At 50.3% G+C, this 18,887-nt stretch overlaps 1 protein-coding gene across 2 annotated transcripts in view; it reads right to left on the bottom strand.

The window, feature by feature from the left end:
- Positions 1-18,887, bottom strand: part of AGBL4 (AGBL carboxypeptidase 4) — a 1,348,432-nt gene that overhangs the window by 39,298 nt on the left and 1,290,247 nt on the right. For both annotated transcript variants that reach the window (XM_041739178.1, XM_041739177.1), the window contains exons 10-11: positions 18,203-18,355; positions 15,243-15,405 (exon numbers count right to left, since the gene is read on the bottom strand). In XM_041739178.1, coding sequence (XP_041595112.1) covers positions 15,243-15,405; positions 18,203-18,355 — 316 coding nt within the window. The remainder of the gene's footprint in view (positions 1-15,242; positions 15,406-18,202; positions 18,356-18,887) is intronic.

The raw sequence follows: 18,887 nt of genomic DNA on the forward strand, positions 1-18,887 counted from the left end.
ATCTGCAGAAGAGAATCATCCATGGGCCACCAGTTGGTGAGGCTCCTCCGGTTTCTTAACACAGACCTAAGGTTATATGAAGTAGGACTTTACTTATTCCAAATTTGTCTCAGATCATTTACAGATCCAACTTTAAAGCCATGAAGGCAAAAGGCAATTGCTGTGGCTGCAGCAGAGCTGGCTTTGGAGGCTGACAGACCTGACTTGGGGAATTAGCAGAAGCACTTGCTGACTACATGACCTTGCATAAATTCCCTGCTTACTCTGAGCACCAGTCTCCTCCCCCTACTTCCTGCACCAAGGGGACCACAATGCCTATCTTTCAGGGTTGTAGTAGAGACCTCTGCTAATGTGCATTTACCTAGAACATATTAATCATCGGTGGCCACTCACTTACAATGACATTGTGTTTCAGACTGCACTTCAGAGCTGGCCCGCAAGCACCAGACATCACCTCTGGAGATGGTTTGCCCTTACAGAGACTCCCAGGCTCGATGCCCCGCCACCCTGGTATTTTAACATTCACAGTGCCACCGCTCGCTGTGAACAGCCACTGACCATAAAGTTTGACATTTTGAAGATTAAAGTGCTTTGAATTAGTCATGCACATGTGATGTCATTGTTCCTACTTGTCCTGGTCTGGAATCTAAAAATGACTTTCAGCCGAGCCCAGTAACTTTCCCTCAACAATTACTCTCCAGCGCAGAGGTATGCAAGGAGTTTAGGCCAAGTGAAAACTCTCCATCACTCAGAAGAGAGCCAGACCAGAGGAGAGACAGCATGAGTCAGCATCCTTGGAGAGAGGGTCTGCTGTGTCAGGTGTGGTGGTGTGCTGCCTCTCTGAGGAGCAGAGGGGGCTGGAGGGCTGGGGAGGAGTGGGGTGGGGTGACGGGACAGGCCAAATCTCCAGCAGTCGGGCTAGGAGCACAGGAGCAGGGCATGTGCTATGGGAAGTCAGGGCTTGGGGTCAGAGGCTGGCTCTACCCTGCACAAGCTGTGTGACCCCAGGTGAGTTAATACCTTGAGCCAACAATTTCTCACTTGCAAGACAGGAAGGATAGCTCCTTCATAGGGTTGCTGTGAGAACTGAACAAGCTAATAAAATACTTAGCACAATGCCTACCACGTGGTAGGCAAACTGTAGATGTTTTCCTTCATTGAAGAGCTTTCCAACTTTCTAAGACTCAGCTATCTCCTCATGCTTTACCCTCTGTGCGTTCCCAGAATCCCAGAGACACCCACTTGCACAAATTAATACTGAAATGCTTGGCCGAAGGGAAGGGAGTTTGGGATTTCCCAGGCTGCCCTCACTGCAAACAAGTAGGGGCAGACTCAAGCCACAGTTTTCTTGTGAGAGAACTCAAAGGAAGAATCTCTTTTGCCTTAAAACTAGTCTTCTGGTTTTAGGGGTGGTGTGGTTGATTCTCCATCCAGACAGCAGACTCTCCATCTGAGTAGATTCTCCATGTATGCAGCAGACCCCTGACCTACTGGGATCATCATAAAGGATCACACAGAATTGTTACCTGTGATAATAGCCTCCATCTCTTACTAGGAACCAGTCAGGGTGTTCAGTACTTACATACATTCGCATTTAACCTCACACAAACCGTGGGGAGTTGGTGGTTTATTTCTATTCTCCAGGTAAGGATCTGAGGTCCCTAGAGGTGAAGGAACTTGCCCAAAGTTACACACGGCTCAGAAATGCCATAGTGAGGATTTGAAGTCAGCTGTGCATGATTGCAGAGAATGTGGGCTCCTAAGGCCCGAACCACTCCAGCTCGAATGCCTACGGTCCTGGCCCTTGCCCAAGTCCGGGCCGGTTGGCTGGCTTCCCCATAACTGGGTTGAGGGACCCTCCATTCCCCAAGGCTGGTGTGGAGGATGCAGCCTGTGTTACTGGAGTCAGCTGGACCTCAGACAGTGGCGGGCTTGGAACATATTTCGGGACTGTGCCCTTGGCCTTCCTTGGGCAGCACCATGAGTGGCGCCGGCACACACGGAAGGACTGCGCAAGAGGCCAGACAGACGTCACTTCTCCCAACACGGGTCCCTGGGTGAGAGGTTTCCTTAAGAGCTCAGTGCCAGGAAATGATCTATGGTGCTTTATCATGGCAGGTGCCTCGGTTGCAAAGAACACAAATGGTAAAGAAATAAGCAAGCCAGTTGGCAGAGCTAGCCCGTGGACGCACACACCAGGACGTCGTGTGAGGCTAGGGAGGTGGCTCCTTCCTCACTACAGGCCTTCCCCATAGGAGGCACTGGGAAGAGAGACTCTCCCCTTGACATTCTTACACCTTCCCATGTCCCTAGCTCCGTTCACATGTCCCGGTCACGCACTTGGTCAAGAGGGGAGGCAGGAGGCAGGAGACAGAAACAGTGATCCCTGAAAGACAGCTTTTTCAAGGTGAAGGTCAAATCCCCACTTTTCTGAAAAGCTCAATAAATGGTATTCAAATCTGAATCTGAACGGAGTTCCGAGGAGAAGGGAACGAGGAGGGAGAGAGGGGACAGAGGCCTGGAGAAGCCAAGACAGGACGAACAGGAAGGATTGGCCGTGAGTGGGGCTGCTGGCAGGCCGGAGGGGGGTTCGCGGCCCTGGCCCTGCGCGGCCACTGGCTCAGCCCTGCGCACCTGCTCAAGATCCTGTGAGCGGAAAACACTGGACTGGGATGTGGCTTTGCACGCAGAGCATTTCCACTATTTGCCACTGTTGGCCTTAAGAGAGGAAGGGAGCTAAGCAGGAAGACGGAGAGAGAAGGAGAAGGGAAAAGCGAGAGGAGAGGAGGGGCTGGAGGGGGAGGTAGGAGGGGGGCGTCCTGGACTGTGTCTGTGCCTGCCTGAGAGTCAGAGAGACAGATGAAAAGACGAAGAGGAAAAAAAAAAGAAAAAAGAAAAGGAGGCTGTGAGACAGGGAAGAAGGAAATGAGTCGAGAGGAGGGATGTCCATGTGGGAGAGAAACTGGGGACTGGGGGAGTGAAGGGATGTGCTCCTCACCCCAACCAAGGTCCCCAGAGCTCCAATAGCAGCCCAGACAAAGGACTTGGTGGCCTCCCAGTCCACGTGGGGAGGAAGCTACTCTCCCAGGCCGCCATGCACCCTGGGGGCCAGGAGAGGGCACTTGAACCTCATGCAACAGCGGCAGAGCTGCAGCTGGTGGGCCGCGGGGCAGGCTGCAAGGGGCAGAGAGCCGGGAGGAGGGCCGCCTCTGGCTCAGGCCTCAGGCCCTGGGTGACCAGCACCGGCACCTGCACCTGCACCTGCACCTGTCCCGCGGAGCCAGGACCCGAGCACATGCCCCTGGACGCGGGGCGGCATGAATTGGTTTGGGTCTCCCCGGCTGCTCCCACACCAGCCCGGCACCTGCTTCCTGCCTCCCCTCTGCCCGACCCTATCCCAGATTTCTGTCCTGTGGAGCGGCACGCCTCCAGCTTCCCCCCACCGCCTCCCTCTTCCCGCCCACCCAGAATCACCCCTTCCATGAGTACACGCAGACTCATCTCCAAAACCAGGCCGTGTACACTGTGCCATTTGATCGACACAGCCATTCGCAAAGGTGGGCACAGCAGGGAGAATGGGAAACTGAGGCACAGAGACGGAATGTCAGTGCTGTGCCATCACACGAAAACAAATAAAAATCACTGTACTTTCCAGCCCTTATGGCCCATGATGAGAACCCAAGTGTGTTAACTGTTTACTGTGACAGGTCTCTTCAATGTTGGCATCACCAAAGACCTAGCTTTGTCCCGGGCTGTCTCGGCCTCAGTCACACACCCTGCCTACAGACCGGTCCCTGCCTGGTCATTAATGACTTTGTTCAGGGAAAGACTTTTGCATTATGCACATGAGTACAAATAATGGAGTCTGAGTCCACGGGGATGGCTGAGAACTCCAAACACTTTTAAGAGGATTGCTGTTTAAGAATCTCAGAAATCCCTTAAGAATCTTAAGAACCCTTCAAGGGAGGTTCCATCAAGTCTCCAGTCTGCGCTGATTTCATCCTTTCCTGATGGCCCAGAAATTTATTACTTAGATTTCACCCAATTCGGTACTTGACTAGTAACAGTAATAATAAAGCTATCATTTATTGAGTGCCTACCACGTTCCAGGTAATCTACTGGGCACCTGAGATTTTTTTTTTTTTTTATGTTTCCATCTACTTGGAACAATCCTGTGAGGTAAGTTTCATAATCATTATTGTTATAAAAGGGCAAAGTGAGGCTCAGAGCCGAGGTCCCTTGCCCAAGGTCACGCAACTAGTAAACAGCAGAGCCACGATCTGTACCCAGGTCAGCCTGGCTCTGAAGCCCATCTCCTTTTTATCCTATTACCCAACAATTGCATCTGTTACATCTCAGCTATTATTAGCTCCTCGGCCACATGACTGGTTTCTTTAAAGGAAGTGTCCTCTAGTGGGGCACTCAGATTTGGATTTGATATCAAAAGACACAAATCCAAGCTCCTGGGAGGGCGTTGCCCCACCACCTCCAGACTGGGTCACCTGACTGGCCTCCCCCATCTGACTCTCACTTTGCAGACTTCTGGAGTCGGGGACCCGTTGTGGCTTTGGGTAGGTGCTCAGGGTCAAAATGTACCTCCCTTATTATAAAATACAGATAATGATACTCATCTCTCTGGGCTGTTGTGGGGGATCAAACAAGATGATGGCTCTGAATGTACTTTATATATACTGGTAAGTGCTGTTCACTGCCGAAGAGTCTACCAGAGGGCTTCGCATTCCGTTCCAGGAGCTCTGTAAATCCATAAATATATTTTGCTTTGAACTGAAATCCAAGCGCTCTCAGTCTCCTTTTGCTTCTCCACTGACTTCCTGCAAAATCTGCATAGAATGAGAGCAGGTCCCGACTCTCCTCCCTCCAAGTCCTGTCTTTCATTTTCCCAGCCGCGATTCCTACCTCCTGCCTCTTGAGATACATCGACAGGCCAGGCACGGTCACAACCCCAGCGAAAGGCCCTTGTCTCAGACAGGGTTGGCAGCTGCCTCCTCTTATTGGCAGGACATTTATCATCTTGAGGAAAATATTGACGGATAAGAAACCCCAGACAGGCAGTGTGTCTTGCTGGGCAGGCAGTCTGCTGCTTGGGAAATGAGTTTTAAGGTGCTGGTTCCAGGGCGTTCTGGAAGAAAAGGAGGGAGGCGGTCCTGTGGAGAATGGCCTGTGCCCTCAGAGGTTTGACAAAATCCTTCGAATGACTGTGTCTAGTACTTAGTAGATGTTCAATAAATGAGTTAGATGCAGGTTCAGTGGGCGCTTTGGATGCCATCTGGAGGATAGAGGCCCTTTGTCCAAACCCTTAATTTCACAGGTGGGTAAATGGGGTCAGGGAAGGCCAGTGATTTGCTCAAGATCACACAGCAGGTCGGTGGCAGAGATCAGATTAACAAAGTCCATGGATCACCAATCTCACAAGGGAACACTGTCTGTTACACAATGATGCTACCAGGACATATCCCAAAACCTCTGGTCAGATGGGGAAGTCTGGGAAGCTGGAACCTTGGGTTCCCTAGGGAATCAGGAAGAAGCGAATCCTCTGACTGTCTTGCAGAGCCAGTTCTCAGGGAGCACATCCTTTTAAAGATGAGGGAAGTGGGAATAAGGCAAGGCGGGCGTGTTACTTGGAGGGGTGGTGTGACATGGGCCCATGCTGCACTAAGCCACTGTCCTCCCCACGCACCATGGTGCTCTCCCTGAAATCACCAACTGGTTTCCACAGTCCTCTCTAACCTCATTGCCTCTCACCCCCTACCTCAGACCCCAAGGGCTAGACTCGTCCAAAGGAGGGAAGCAGCCCTCCCAGCGCTCTGGGCCCTGCACATGCCGCTCTCCCAGCCTACTAGACCCTTTCGTAGCACCTTCCTCGCTGCACTTACTCCCACCCCCGGCATCCCCAAGGCTGGGTTTGCTGCTCCTTCTAGCCACTCCTTGTAGCCCCCTCTGTCACAGCACTGTACTGGAGGCACTCTCCTGCCTGTCTCCCTCACCACACTGGGAACTTCTCTAGGCAGAGGCCATGACCACTTGACGTTGCATCCCCAGAAACCAGGCCAGGTTCTGGCGCACAGAGGAAGCTCAGTAAGTGTGACCCTGTTATCTTCCTCATAGAGCTTAAAAACGAAGCTGCCTCTCATTGGCTCTTGTTCTGACCTCTAGGGCCACACAGAACAGATCTACTTTCTGTGCTCCATGATGGCTCTTTAGAAATTTGACCAAATCATGGCTTCCAAATATCTTCTTTCTAAGGAAAATATCCCAATTCCTTAACAAGTTCTTCACCGGTCATAGCTTTGTACTCAAAGCTATCGGTGACTGACCATCTCGGTTTGCTTAGGACTGTCCTGGTTATAGCCTGGAAGCCTCCTGTCTCAGGAAATCCCTAGGACCTAGGGAGATCTGGACAGTTGGCAAACCTAGTTTTGTCTTCCTTTTCCATCTCAGTCCTTCAGAGGCCTTGTATCATTTTTTCAATGTCCTGCATATAGTAGGGGCCAGAAATGAACACAGGGCTCAGGGGTCAACAACACAGCAGGACGAAGAAAGGCCAGCCACCTCCTTGCTCCTGACATCCGCTTCTATTAATGCAGTCAGTCAGCATCAATTTCAGCAGGAGAGCAGAGTGGGGTGGATGTGGCGGTTGATACATTTGCCTTGGTGGCCAACATTGAGCTTAAGTGTCAATTAAGATGTCAATACCATTTTGCTACACAGAAAACCTGATTTCCCCAAATCAGTACTACCTTCAGCCGTTCACCAATTATTTATTAAACACCTACAGTGTGGCACATGGTCCCTCACTTTGTCCTTCGAGTTGGTCAGAGCTAGGCCTAACTCTGCAACGGGTTCGAACCGATCTTGGGTAAAATTCTTCCATGTTGGGGGCTCTCCCCACATTTGTCAAACAAGAGGATGGGGACACAAGGAAGTGCGCACATAAGTGTGCGAATGGCGACAAATATAAACAAACAGGTTCGAGTTACTTAAGAACTAGCCGGGATTTTTCTGACCATCAGCTAACAGCCATAATCCTGAAACAATATCAACTCTCTTTATCATCAACTTGGTTTCCATGGAGCCTCACAGTGCTGCTAGAGAAGGCTGACAGTTATCACCATAAAGAAACTTTACAACTTTGTAATTTGTAGCTCTCTGCTGTCAGTAATATTAACAGCATTTCGAATTACGGCTATAAAGTTGACAACAGCAGATAAAACCCTTAGAAACCTCATTTGTGGGGATGAGGGAGGCTGGGGGAAGGTAATGACATTTTGGTTTTCTAGGCCTGGAGAGGAGGCACGCTTTGACGCGGAGGTAGGAGCAACGGGGCCAAGGCAGGACTCGCAAAGGGCAAGGCAGCTCAGCTTGGGCAGCACAGAAGGCGGGGGTCTGCGTGGCATTTGGGTGATCAGAGCTTGCACTCGGGTCAATGCCAGGGGTGAGGGTTACAGAGAGCAAGGCTAGCAGATGGACAGGGCTGGCTGGTGGGTCTCAACCTCTGCGGGGTTCAGGAAAGGGCTTTTGTCCTACAGGAAATGGAGGGAATCTAGGCCAACAGCAGAGCAGGGAGGAAGGTAAGACAAAGCCTACCAGGCAGGACGAAGAGAGCATGTTATTTGAGTTTTCGGGGCTTCAGTTTCTCTACTGTAAAATGGAGGTGCTTATTTCAAAGGCCAAAAATCAAATGATCTTTCTGCATCTGTCTGTCCATCTAGCTAGCTAGATGGCTAGCTAATAATTTAGAAATCATATAATTTCATCTTCTAATCTAAAGATAGGAAGATTTGAACCCAGAATGGGGAACAGATCTTTCCAAGCCAACGTGGTAAAGTAGAGGCAAGCCAGTCCTCCAGTGCAGGGATCCTGACCCATCTCGTGAAGCTCATCTCAATGTTATTATTTTTACCATTACTATTGCTACTATTAGTCATTCATTCATTCAGCCATTTAGTAAGCACTCATGTTTAAAGGTCAAATTCTAGTCCCCATCCTGCATGAAGGAGGAAAAGAAAGCCACAGGCCTCCATCTAGTTTAGTCTTCTGTTCCCACAGCCCTCCGATTGAAGCATTTTTTGCTTATGAATTTTAACAAAGGCCTGACCCTGGGCATGACAATCAGGAACGGGGAAGGACCTAGATATTTGTACATGCCAACCAACAGGCCAGACATCACAGTTTCTTACTCTTCTGTCTCAAAAGTGAAGTCTCTTTAGCAAGAAAGAAAATCCGGGCAGGATCTCCTCCCTCCTGCTCCCAGCACGTCCTCCAACAGCCCCAATACCACACGTACATATTCTGATCATTCCTCTGAGCAACGCAGATAATATCCCCCGTTGTCCTACAGTGAACCAGCTAGGAGATGCTGGTAAGGGCTGCTTCCGTTTCTTTCTTTCTTTCTCTCTCTTTCTTTCTTTCTTTCTTTCTTTCTTTCTTTCTTTCTTTCTTTCTTTCTTTCTTTCTTCTTTCTTTCTTTCTTTCTTTCATTCCTTGGCATCCACTGAGGTTCTACCCAGTATCAGTCTTTAGCCAAAGAGGTGAAGCGATTTAACTAAGGTTGCACAGCTTTATGAAGGAGACAAGAGGCAAAAGGCCATACTAGAGTGGGCACACCAAGAAAATCACTCCCTTCATTATAACTCTACAGTAGCTCGTAGAAAAATACACTATGACTCTGTCCAAAGCCTTCACTTTTCTCCAGAACTTCAGGCTTATACAGTCATCTGACTACTAAACGCCTCCGCTTGTATATCACACAAGCTCCCTACCCTCCATTCATCCCAGAGCTCAGACTATCCCCACCCCAATCCTTTTCTCCCAATTTAAGTGATTGGCCCCACCATGCACCACGTTCAAATCAGGAAAATTGGGTATCTTCCTTGACTTATTCCTTTATCCTCACACTCACACCCAAGTAATCACCAAAAATAATCCTATTTGTTAGATATTGATACATGTTGTTAAAATGAAACTGGCTTTGTCTTGGTTTTAGCCAGGATCCCAAGTCTATAACTACACATTTCTAAGTGAGGTATGAAATCACCAGGCAGGACTTGCAGAGGGAAACAGAAAGCCTGTTTTGCAACCTTTAGCTCCCGTTCAGACAAGAGGGCGGCTGGAGGGGTGCAGTGACCTGAAGAGGTGAACCACCAGACCACCAGGGACTGAGGAAGGACCATACATATACAACCAGCCTGAGCAGACGTATTTGCCAACATCAACGGCTCTCTAGGGCCAGGGATGCTATGTCTGAAGAAGCTTATGAGGGCTTGCTCAAGCCATCTTGAGAACATCCCCGTCAGCCAAGACCTTTTCTGCCCCTTTCCTCCTCTCCCTTCCCGCTCAAGCTTGGAGGGCTGAACATCTGGGGTCAGCCAGATGGAGGAGAGGGCTGCGAGGCAGGCTGAGCAAACACAAGTCACCATGAGCCTGTGTAGAAAAGCCTGAGCTGGAGGATGGGACAGTTTTTACTTTGAACAGCTGTCATGGCTCTGACTGGACCAGATGTGGTCATTGCTGAACTGAGACTCTTTTGTGACCAGACTTAATTAGAAAACTTGTAGTTCCCTGAGAGTTATTAGAAAGTCATGAGGCCCGCCAAAGCTCTTGTGTGTCTGGGTCTAGGTCTATAATCTATCTGTATCTATCCGGAGGGTCAGTGGGGGACAAAAAATACTTTCTAATCCTAGCCTGTGGACACCGTTTGTTCAAAGTACCTGTTATGCAGTTCCCAGATCTTTCTCTTTCTTGCCTCTATCCGGCTCTGCCCATGTTTCTTTAGTCACGTGCTGCTTCTGGCACAGCCCCAACTATCCTCTGATACTTTGGGACACACATCCTCTCTCTGGCATCAGGGTTCTCCCCTATACACCTACCTGCCAAGAAGGCTGCCCCCATCCCTCCTTCTGCCTGTGTGCCTTTCGTCCTCAAGGTCTGAGCCTTAGCTTCTCTTCCTACAGGAAATCTTTCTTCCGTCTGCCTCCCCTCCACCCCTGCAGGGTTAGGGACTCCCAGATACTTCCCTGACCAGCAGAAGTCCCCTCTTCCAGAGCATTTACTTTCTGATGCTGCTGTCCCGACCTTTCTCCTTCCTTTCAAACTATCTCCTCCTTGAAGGCAGGGCCCATGCCTTATCCATCTATTTCTAGCATCTAATGAGTTGTATTTGATGGGCAAGTGAATAAATGATATTTTCATTTATGATGCATAAATGATGCATATTTGAGAAGACCCAGTACAAGGTATATAGTCGGCTCTGAATTTGGACCAAGCCAGTTACCTGAATTCTAAATCTCTGCATCTTCTTTGAGCCACACTAACCATTCTCTTCTCCCAAAGCCAGCATTTTCTGATTTCAAGGTGCCCATAGCTATAAGCCTATGTAGAAACCAGTTTACTTGGGACCCAAGGTCTCTGTTCCCAGTGTTTTCCTCATCCATTATATCGAAGAGCTATTTCCTATAGCTTGTAACCAGACCATAAACAAAGGCCAGAGGAGCTCTGGGTTATTTTATGATTTCAGTTTAGCCTTTCTCTCTGTCTTTTTCTTCTTTTTTTTTTTAATCGTTTGAACAGAGCATATTTATTACTTGGCAGGCCAGTAAATTGTAAATAGGGTTTGCTGAAGAATGGCCCAAAATTCTTAGGAATTTATCATTCCACAACGACAACAACAAAAACAACAAACCACAGGAAGGAAAGGCGAGGGAACTAATATTTAATGGCACTGAGTGTGTGCCCAGTGATTTATCTGCATTCTTCATGTAACCCTTGAAACAACTCTGTGAAGCAAATAATCGTCACCCTCACTTTGCAGACGAAGAAACGGTGGTTCAGAGTGGTTAAATACCTGGCTTAGAGCCCTCAGCTAGAATGATGCAAAGCAGAACTGGCCCGCAGGACTCCTACATCAGACACACAGAGGGAGACCAGGGCAGAGGCCTCTGAGGATGTCCCCCTCTTAGATTCTGCTCAAAGTCACAAGTCTTCCTTCCAGAAAATGAACTATGTATCTTTACTCACAGTTTTGCACAAACTGTAGACTGTTCGTAGGCTGTTCTTGAAGACCATCCATAAGCCCCTCCATTAAGAACCCTTAACTATAAGAATGAAAGTAGCTACGGGCTTAGGGTGGTAGGCTGTCCAGGACACCTTTGTGTTGCTCTTCCCTATTAGACTGAACACTTAACGCTCACGGGATCACTCCATTCTTTAGACTCCCCAAAACACAGAATTGTGGACTCTTGATTTTATAAATTCACCTAAGCATGGGGTTATAAAGTTTCAGATTTCAGAGAAAGACCTTAGAGTATCAGAGCCAGAAGGGACCACAGGAGAGATCAAGCCCACCCATGATGTCATTCCACGGCTCTGATAGGTAGAAATATCAGACGCCGAGGCTAAGAGAAGGCTTGCTCAGAGCTCTCCAGTAACAGTGGTGGAGTCAACATTCAAACCCCACATGCTGGCTTCAGAGCCAGATCATCAGGGTCAAGACTCACCCAATAAAAGGAAGGCCATGCAGTCTGCATGGGGGTGAGAAGAGCTGGGGCAGGAGGAGCATCTGTTGAGTAGCTATCAGGTGCCAGGCAGTGCCAGTGGACTGGAGATACAGGGCATCATTTCACTCTCCCAGGATCCCTGAAGAGTGAGTATTATCACGATTTTTGTTTTGCAAATGGAGAAATAGGCTCAGAGTGGTGAGATAAGCAGCCCAAGGTCACACAGCTCGGGAAGCATCAGTGACTATCTTCTGCTCTATTTTCCTGATGGAGTGGAGAAGGAATGTCGGAGAACAAGCCGCTGATAGTGTTTAGCTGGTGCTTTTCCAGGGAGAAAAATTAAACTGACAGATGCCTATGTTCTAGTGGGTGGAGAGGCGGACGCTTCTGTGGGCCCGGGTGGTATCCTTCAGGACTCCCTGTCCCCCAGCTCTTCCCTGGTCTTACGCTCACCCAGCAGGCCCTGGACAGCTGACATGTCCTCTGTGTACCCTGATGTGAGAAGGGCTGCTCCGGGGGCAGGCACCCACCCCACTCTACGAGCCACCTGGTATTGTGAGGCCAAGGCCCTCGGTTGTGGAGACTCCACCCAGACCCTTTGCCCCATGAACCCTGCCAACCTCGCCACAGCCTCCTGTCCTAACAGCACATTCTTAATGCAAATGGAGGTCCTCATTCACAGGCACATACACCTATTGGATGTTTTAACCGACAGTCACTTAATATTTAAAGCTGACAGGGCAGACGCACATGCTTTATTTCATTTTAACTCCTTGCAGCTCAGTGAGGCTTAGTGCTGTGTCCTCCTGTTACTGATGAGGACACTGAGGCCCCGGGCAGGTGGCGAAACTGGCCCAAGGTGACACATCTAGCAGGTGGCTGAGCCAGGATTCCAACCCAGGTTTCTTTCATTTGAAAGTCTGCCCTTTGCTCAAGGGCGCATTTTTCATGGCTGTCTCTGCTTCATTCCCTTAGCAGGGATTAGGAGAGCGCAGGTTCACAGTCTCTGGGAAGAGCGTGGGCTCACCTTGGGGAGGCTACGGGACGTGCTGAAGGGCACTCTCTGGGATGACGCTGCTGCTGTCATCACAGTCCAGGTCTCCTGACTCCGGGCTGAGGACACGTCCTCCCAGGCCCTACCGCCTCTCCCATCAGACCATGTAATTTCTCTTTCCGCTTGGGACATGAAGCTAGCAGCCAGCAAAGATCAAAATCTGTCTGCTTCAAGTCTCCCTCGTTTATGAGAGGAGGGTGTATTTTGAACAAGAACCAGGTTAAATCACTCATATGGTAAGCGGGCCTGGCCTCCTCGTGCAAATCCTGGCTCCTCTTGTCTCCAGGTGGCGGCTCAAAGCAGGGTGGCTCTGAGGGCATTCTGGTCTGCTCTGCTGTGTGCCGCCTCCCTGGCCACCCTGAGCTCCTTCCCATCGCTAGCTCCTGCTCCCCACTGACACCCCCACCCACCACTTACCAAATCGACATGAAGGGGGTTCCCTGGTCTACGCTCTCCCTGGTAGCACCCAGGTTTAGCCCTGACTCATCTCCCCGGGGTTGTCAGAACAGCCCCCGGTGAGCATCCTTGCCCTCAGTCTCGCCCCCTCCCTGCTCCATCTATCCTTCCCACTGTAGCCAGAGTGGCTTCCCACCACCGTGCGACACTCTTCTCTTGCTCTCCATTGCCTTCACGTTCGAGTTCAGATTCCTCACAGCCTGCCACTTCAGTGACACCTCCTGCATTTGCCATCCTCGGACCACTTCCTTCCTCCTGCACACCTTTCTGCCTCCCCTCTGTCTGCCATGTTCTCCTTCCAACAGCCCACCCAACCCAATCTGGCTAATTTCAATTCAGTCTTAGAAACTCAGCTTCGATGTCACTTCCACCGGGAAGGCTTCCCTGACCTCCCAAAGTTGTGCCTGAGTCTCCTCCTACCCCCACACGAAGACATTTTACACGAAGAAGTCCTTAGTATCTTCTCTGCTACGTCCGCCGTGCCTAGAACCTACCCTGGCTTATGGCAGATGCTCACGTGTACTTGTTACAGGAAAGTTGCCCATGGCTCTCTGGAATTCCTCCGCTAGGGAACTTACCGTACATATTATAATTGCCACTTTCCTTTTCTGTCTCTCCAAGCAGACCGGAAGCTCTGCGAGTCTGGGACCGTGGCTTTTTGTTCAGTATTTTACCCTGGATGCCTAGTATGATTCCTGGCACACACTGACAGTGTGCTTATTTTGATGAATGAGGACTGGGTGTTGAGGAGGCAACCTGGGCCTGGGCCAAGGGAGGGACATTCTACTAAGAAACACACATTTACTTCCAACACAAAAGCATGTGAGGTGCTCAGAGAGCACCTGTGACATCAGAAATCAACCACAGACTAAGTGCAGGTCTCCTCTGAGGGACCTGTGGCTCGCTGTGGGTATGTGGAATCCCACCCTGCACACATGCTCAAATGCTTCTTCCAGGCAACTCCCCCAAGGTCAGGGGAGAGCAAAGCAGGGAGAACGTGGAATGACACCTATCCCAAGAAGTCAAGGCCACATGTCAAGTGTTGGGGGTGGGGGGCATGTGGACCATAGAAGAGGCCGGGTTCCTCTGCCTCACAGCAGAGCCTACTCTCTTGGCCTTCCTAGGGCAAGTGCTTATTAAAGCAGATTTCAAGATGACTGTCCCAGGTGTGGTGACTGGAAGGAGGGGACTCTTGAGATCTTATCATGATCTCTCCAGTGCTCTACTGGATCTGAAACATAGATCAAACACCTGGCCTACTTACTGTTCCCCCTTCCATGGGGGGCCATCACTCTGCCTCCCATACTCAGCAAGGTAACTGGACCTCCCAGAGCCACCAGGCTGCAACTGACTGGGTGGACTAGTCCTGAGTCATTCCCCGACCAGGAAGGATGATTCCTGTATGGAGTATGGTAGGAACTCCGTATAACTGACCAAGGGTTGAAAAAAGGCTAAAAGGAGCACTTCAACTTCTGGGGAGAGAGAACATATATATATATGCAGAGTTAATATCATCCTTTTCCTTTCTCCTTCATCAACTATAATTTTAAGAAAATTAAGTGTTAGGGAAGGAGAAGTGGGTCAATCCAAAAACAAAAGGATAAAGGAAAACAAAAACTGTCACGATCTGTCACGATCCTTAGGCAGTGACCTGACATTAAAACAACACCCAGGAAACTAGAATGACTAAACAATCCCTAGAAATTCAAGCAGCTAGAAAGTAACCTCCAATTTCACTAGAAGAAGCATGGGGGCTTTGGGAGAAATTTTATGAGAAAGTTAAGGGGAAAAGCATTTGGCAAAGGAAGTGCCAAAGCAAAGAGAAGGATGTACAGAGGATGGGAAGGAAGGCAGGAAAGACAGCGGGTAGGCACAGGGAGAGAAGGAGAGGAGAGGAAGATGGAGAGAAAAGAAAAGCCAGGAGGAAGGGGACATAAGAAGCAGGGAGAGCAGACTCACCCCCTCATGAGGCCGTGGAGGGGAGACAGAGATGGGAGCAGCATAGGACCACAGCAGGGGCAGGGGGGTGCCCTTTAGAAGGGCGAGGACAGGACAATCCAAAGATGCCACCAGCAGAACAGCCTCCATCCTCACCCCAGAGCGTCAGCCCTCACCAAGCCGGAGACCAGAGTCCTGACCTGCCCGTTAAATCTTGCCAGACCTGGATACTCTCCGCCAGATGTGGGCTGGCCCAGGCCTGGGGGACCCGCCAAGGATACAGGCTTCCTCAGTGTAGGGCACGGCCGCCGTGGTGCCCCCGATGATGTAGCTGTAGAAGGAGACCTCGAGGGTGTAGCAATAGGAAGTGTGGTCCAGTAGCCCGCCGAGGAAGCGACGCCCGGTTCCTGCTTTCACGGCGTCCCGGTTAAAGGACGTGCTGGACTGGGAAAGACAAAGCCGGGAGCAGAGAGTCAGGGCTGGGCACCTGCTGGCTATCAGCCTGTGTGAGTCTAACAACACAACTGCGTCTCAGTTTCCTCGTCTGAAAAGTGGGATGGTGATCACACATCACAGGATTATTACGAGGACCGATGAAATAAAGGCAGAATTAAAAGAAAGTATCCAGCAGAGTTCCTTGGATAGTACCTGCCATTTAACAAATACCTGTGGGAATCTGAAAGGGGACAGACGGAGAAAGGAAAAGCGGACAGAGAACAAGAAGCAATTATACTATGATGATAACCAAAATGAGAAAATTTGGGTAGTGCTTTCAACTTGATAAAGTTTCCCACATGGCATCTCATTTATGCTTCAAAATAACCCCTTGACGTGGGTGCTGCAGTTTGGGCCCTCTGGGTGAGAAAACGAGGCTCACAGAGATGGAGCAAGCAAGTTTTAGAGCACAGATTAAACCCAGGGCTGAGCGACTCCAGGCACCCCGACATGCCTTCCCGGTGCCCCCCCTCCCCTAGGGGCAGCCCATCTCCTGCCCAACGTCACCAGAGGGTAGGGATCACAGCGCGTCAGTCTCCCCCATCGCGGGGGACAGAGGAGGATAGAGCAAGCAGGTCCACGTCTCAAGGCCCTCGTTCAAAAAGATGCGAGATTGTTAGGCACCTTGCCTTATGTGGTTTAGCCTGTTTCCTCATCTGTAAAGGGGAGGCAATAAGAACATCTCTATCATGGAATTGTGAGGGTGACTCCTCTGTGGCTAACGGGGCATTCTGTGCTAACCTGTGGAGATCTAACTAAATAAGAGTTGGGGTTTTTAATAAGAGAATGTGTGTTGGGGCGCCTGGGTGGCTCAGCTCAGGTCATGATCTTAGGGTCCTGGGATGGGGTCCCATGTTGGGAATCCCCGCTCAGTGGGGGGTCTGCTTGTCCCTCTGCCTCTGCCTCTTCTCCCTCTCATTCTCTTTCTCTCTCTTAAATAAATAAAATCTTTAACAAAGAGAGAGAGAATATGTATCTTGTTCAGCAGGATATAAGAGGAGAAAGAAAAGAGGGAGAGGGATCCCTGGGTGGCGCAGCGGTTTGGCGCCTGCCTTTGGCCCAGGGCGCGATCCTGGAGACCCGGGATCGAATCCCACATTGGGCTCCCGGTGTGTGGAGCCTGCTTCTCCCTCTGCCTGCGTCTCTGCCTCTCTCTCTGTGTGACTATCGTAAATAAACAAAAAATTAAAAAAAAAAAGAAAAGAGGGAGAAAGAAAATAGTAAAACAAGGCAGAAAATTAGAGACATATTTAAAGGAAGAGAAATTGTGTGTGTGCACACGTGTGTCCCTATGTTGCATATGCACATATGTGTGTGTGTGAATTCTGAGGCAAAGAAAGGGGTCAGAAAATCAGAATGACACATCTGAAAGGACCTTTGAAGTCCATGCAGGACTAAAATCATTTTAGAGTCGGTTACTGAGGGTCAGAGAAGAGGGGACACAGGGACGGGATGAGGACAGGCCTTGAGCTCTTAAGGGGGCTGCAGTAGAGAAACAACGCCAGGCAAGGCCAGAAACAAAGCTCCTTGACTGTGCCCCTCTTGTTTGCCCTGGGAACCTCACCTCTGTGAGGGTGTCTGAGGCCTGTCGCCCAGGGAGCGTGGACCAGGAGGCCACAGTGTGCTTGTGCTCTGAAATGGCAGTGGTTTCAAAAAGTGGTCGTCCTGTAGGTCCCTACAGAAACAGGCATACGGCTCTTTCTGTCCCAGACGTGCAAATGGGGAGCTGCCTGCTTTGATTCTACTGCCCGATGCTGAGTGGCTTTGCTGTAGATACTGAACGTCTCTGGGCTGCAGGTGTCTCTTGGGTACAGAGAGGGGACTGGGCCAATTCCTTCCCTGGTGAGGCCTTAGAAATGTCTAGGACTCAAAATGCATCTAACCTCATGGAGAAACACATCATCCCCACTAATGTCCAGTCCGGGAGGAATGGGCAGGGAAGTTTTCAACTCATCAACTTCAAAAATTGCTATGACCTTTGTGGGCCTCTCCTCCTCTGGCCACATGGAAATAACAGGCCTCAGAGAGTTAGTATCAAAACAAAGGAAAATGTGCAAAAACTCTCTCCTCTGTCCTGATACCACCTACCAATTCTCCTGATCTTTTCTCCTTGCCCTTTCCCCAGGATTGCTTTCTGCTGCAAATTATGCTCATGGCCAGGCCACAGCCTCTCCTCTGCGTGTGAGGTGGGCAGTCGCAGCCGGTGTCTGGCCCCTGCTGAGGTCTGTGCGTCGGCAGGCTCCGGCTACCATGACTGCCTCCCCGGAGGCTGTGCACAGGCAGGGCAAAACATGATCGCCCACAAATTCCTGACAAAGAAATCGGGGCCCAGAAATGGTCAGGGAGGGAGAGCATGGGGGGCACAAGACCCCTGTCCGCAGGTACGGGAGGCTCCTACTAAAACGGCCGGAGCCGGTGAAAGTAGACCGTGGGCCAGGGCCCAGCACGGGTGGATGCTCAGCGAGTCCCTTCTCTTGCTAACGCTGGCGTCAGCTCAACGGAACAAATCCCAGGTCCTCAGAAAGACCCAGGGCTGCCTTTCCAAAGAGTCTCCCTCCGGGTGGGTGAGGAGCCGCTCGAGGGCCTGGGCACAGCTTATTGGCCTGGATCTTTCTCACACACACGGGCCGGCCTGGAGCTGGGTTCTCTGAGGGTTGAACCCAACTGAACTGAGTGAGGAGGGGGAGAGGTGAAGTAAAAGAGGGGGGGGAGCCAGGGGGTTGCTGAGGGAGAACTCTTGACCTACGTAGGAGAAGTCCTCGGCATTCTGGCAGAGGAGCTTGGGGAAAATGGCCTGCCTCTGGAACCGTTCCTCATCCTCAAAGATGTTGCCGTACATGAAGCCATTCATCATGGTGGAGTGGGCGTGGATGTCGATATAAAACTCCAGGCTTGTTTTCTGTTGAGAGAAAGGATGACAAATGAGAAGTCTGGGGTCACTGAGCTTGCCTTAAAGGACCAGATGCTAAACGAGGTACATACACACACACACTCACTTCCAAGCTGCACCCCTGTGTCAGCAGATTTAGCACCATTTGCGATGTAGTTGGAGAGGCTGAGACTTGTGAAGATCAATTTCTCCTCACTTTTAACACTGTCGCCCCCCACCCGGGGGGCTGAGAACACTCCCTTTAGTGTCCCACTTTGGGGTTCTGAAGAGGTGAGGGTTTTGTTGGGTTCAGTCCTGATGTTGCTTACCCAGAACAGTTCATACATCCGTGACTAAAGGCACTAGCCGACTTCGTTTTCCTGACTAATGAGGTAGCGCAATTGTATTAATATTGGCCCTGCTTATGGTTTGGGCCCCACTGGGCCATTTCTAGCTGAGGAGGTCTGGGGTAGATCATGGCCCTACAACGAGTCTCAGCCTTTTGTATTTGACAAATGGGTATTTTAATTTCAACCTCCAAGAGTTATAGTGGGAACCAAAC

This window comes from Vulpes lagopus, chromosome 23 (genome assembly GCF_018345385.1).
Source record: "Vulpes lagopus strain Blue_001 chromosome 23, ASM1834538v1, whole genome shotgun sequence".
NCBI classification, from domain to species: Eukaryota; Metazoa; Chordata; class Mammalia; order Carnivora; family Canidae; genus Vulpes; species Vulpes lagopus.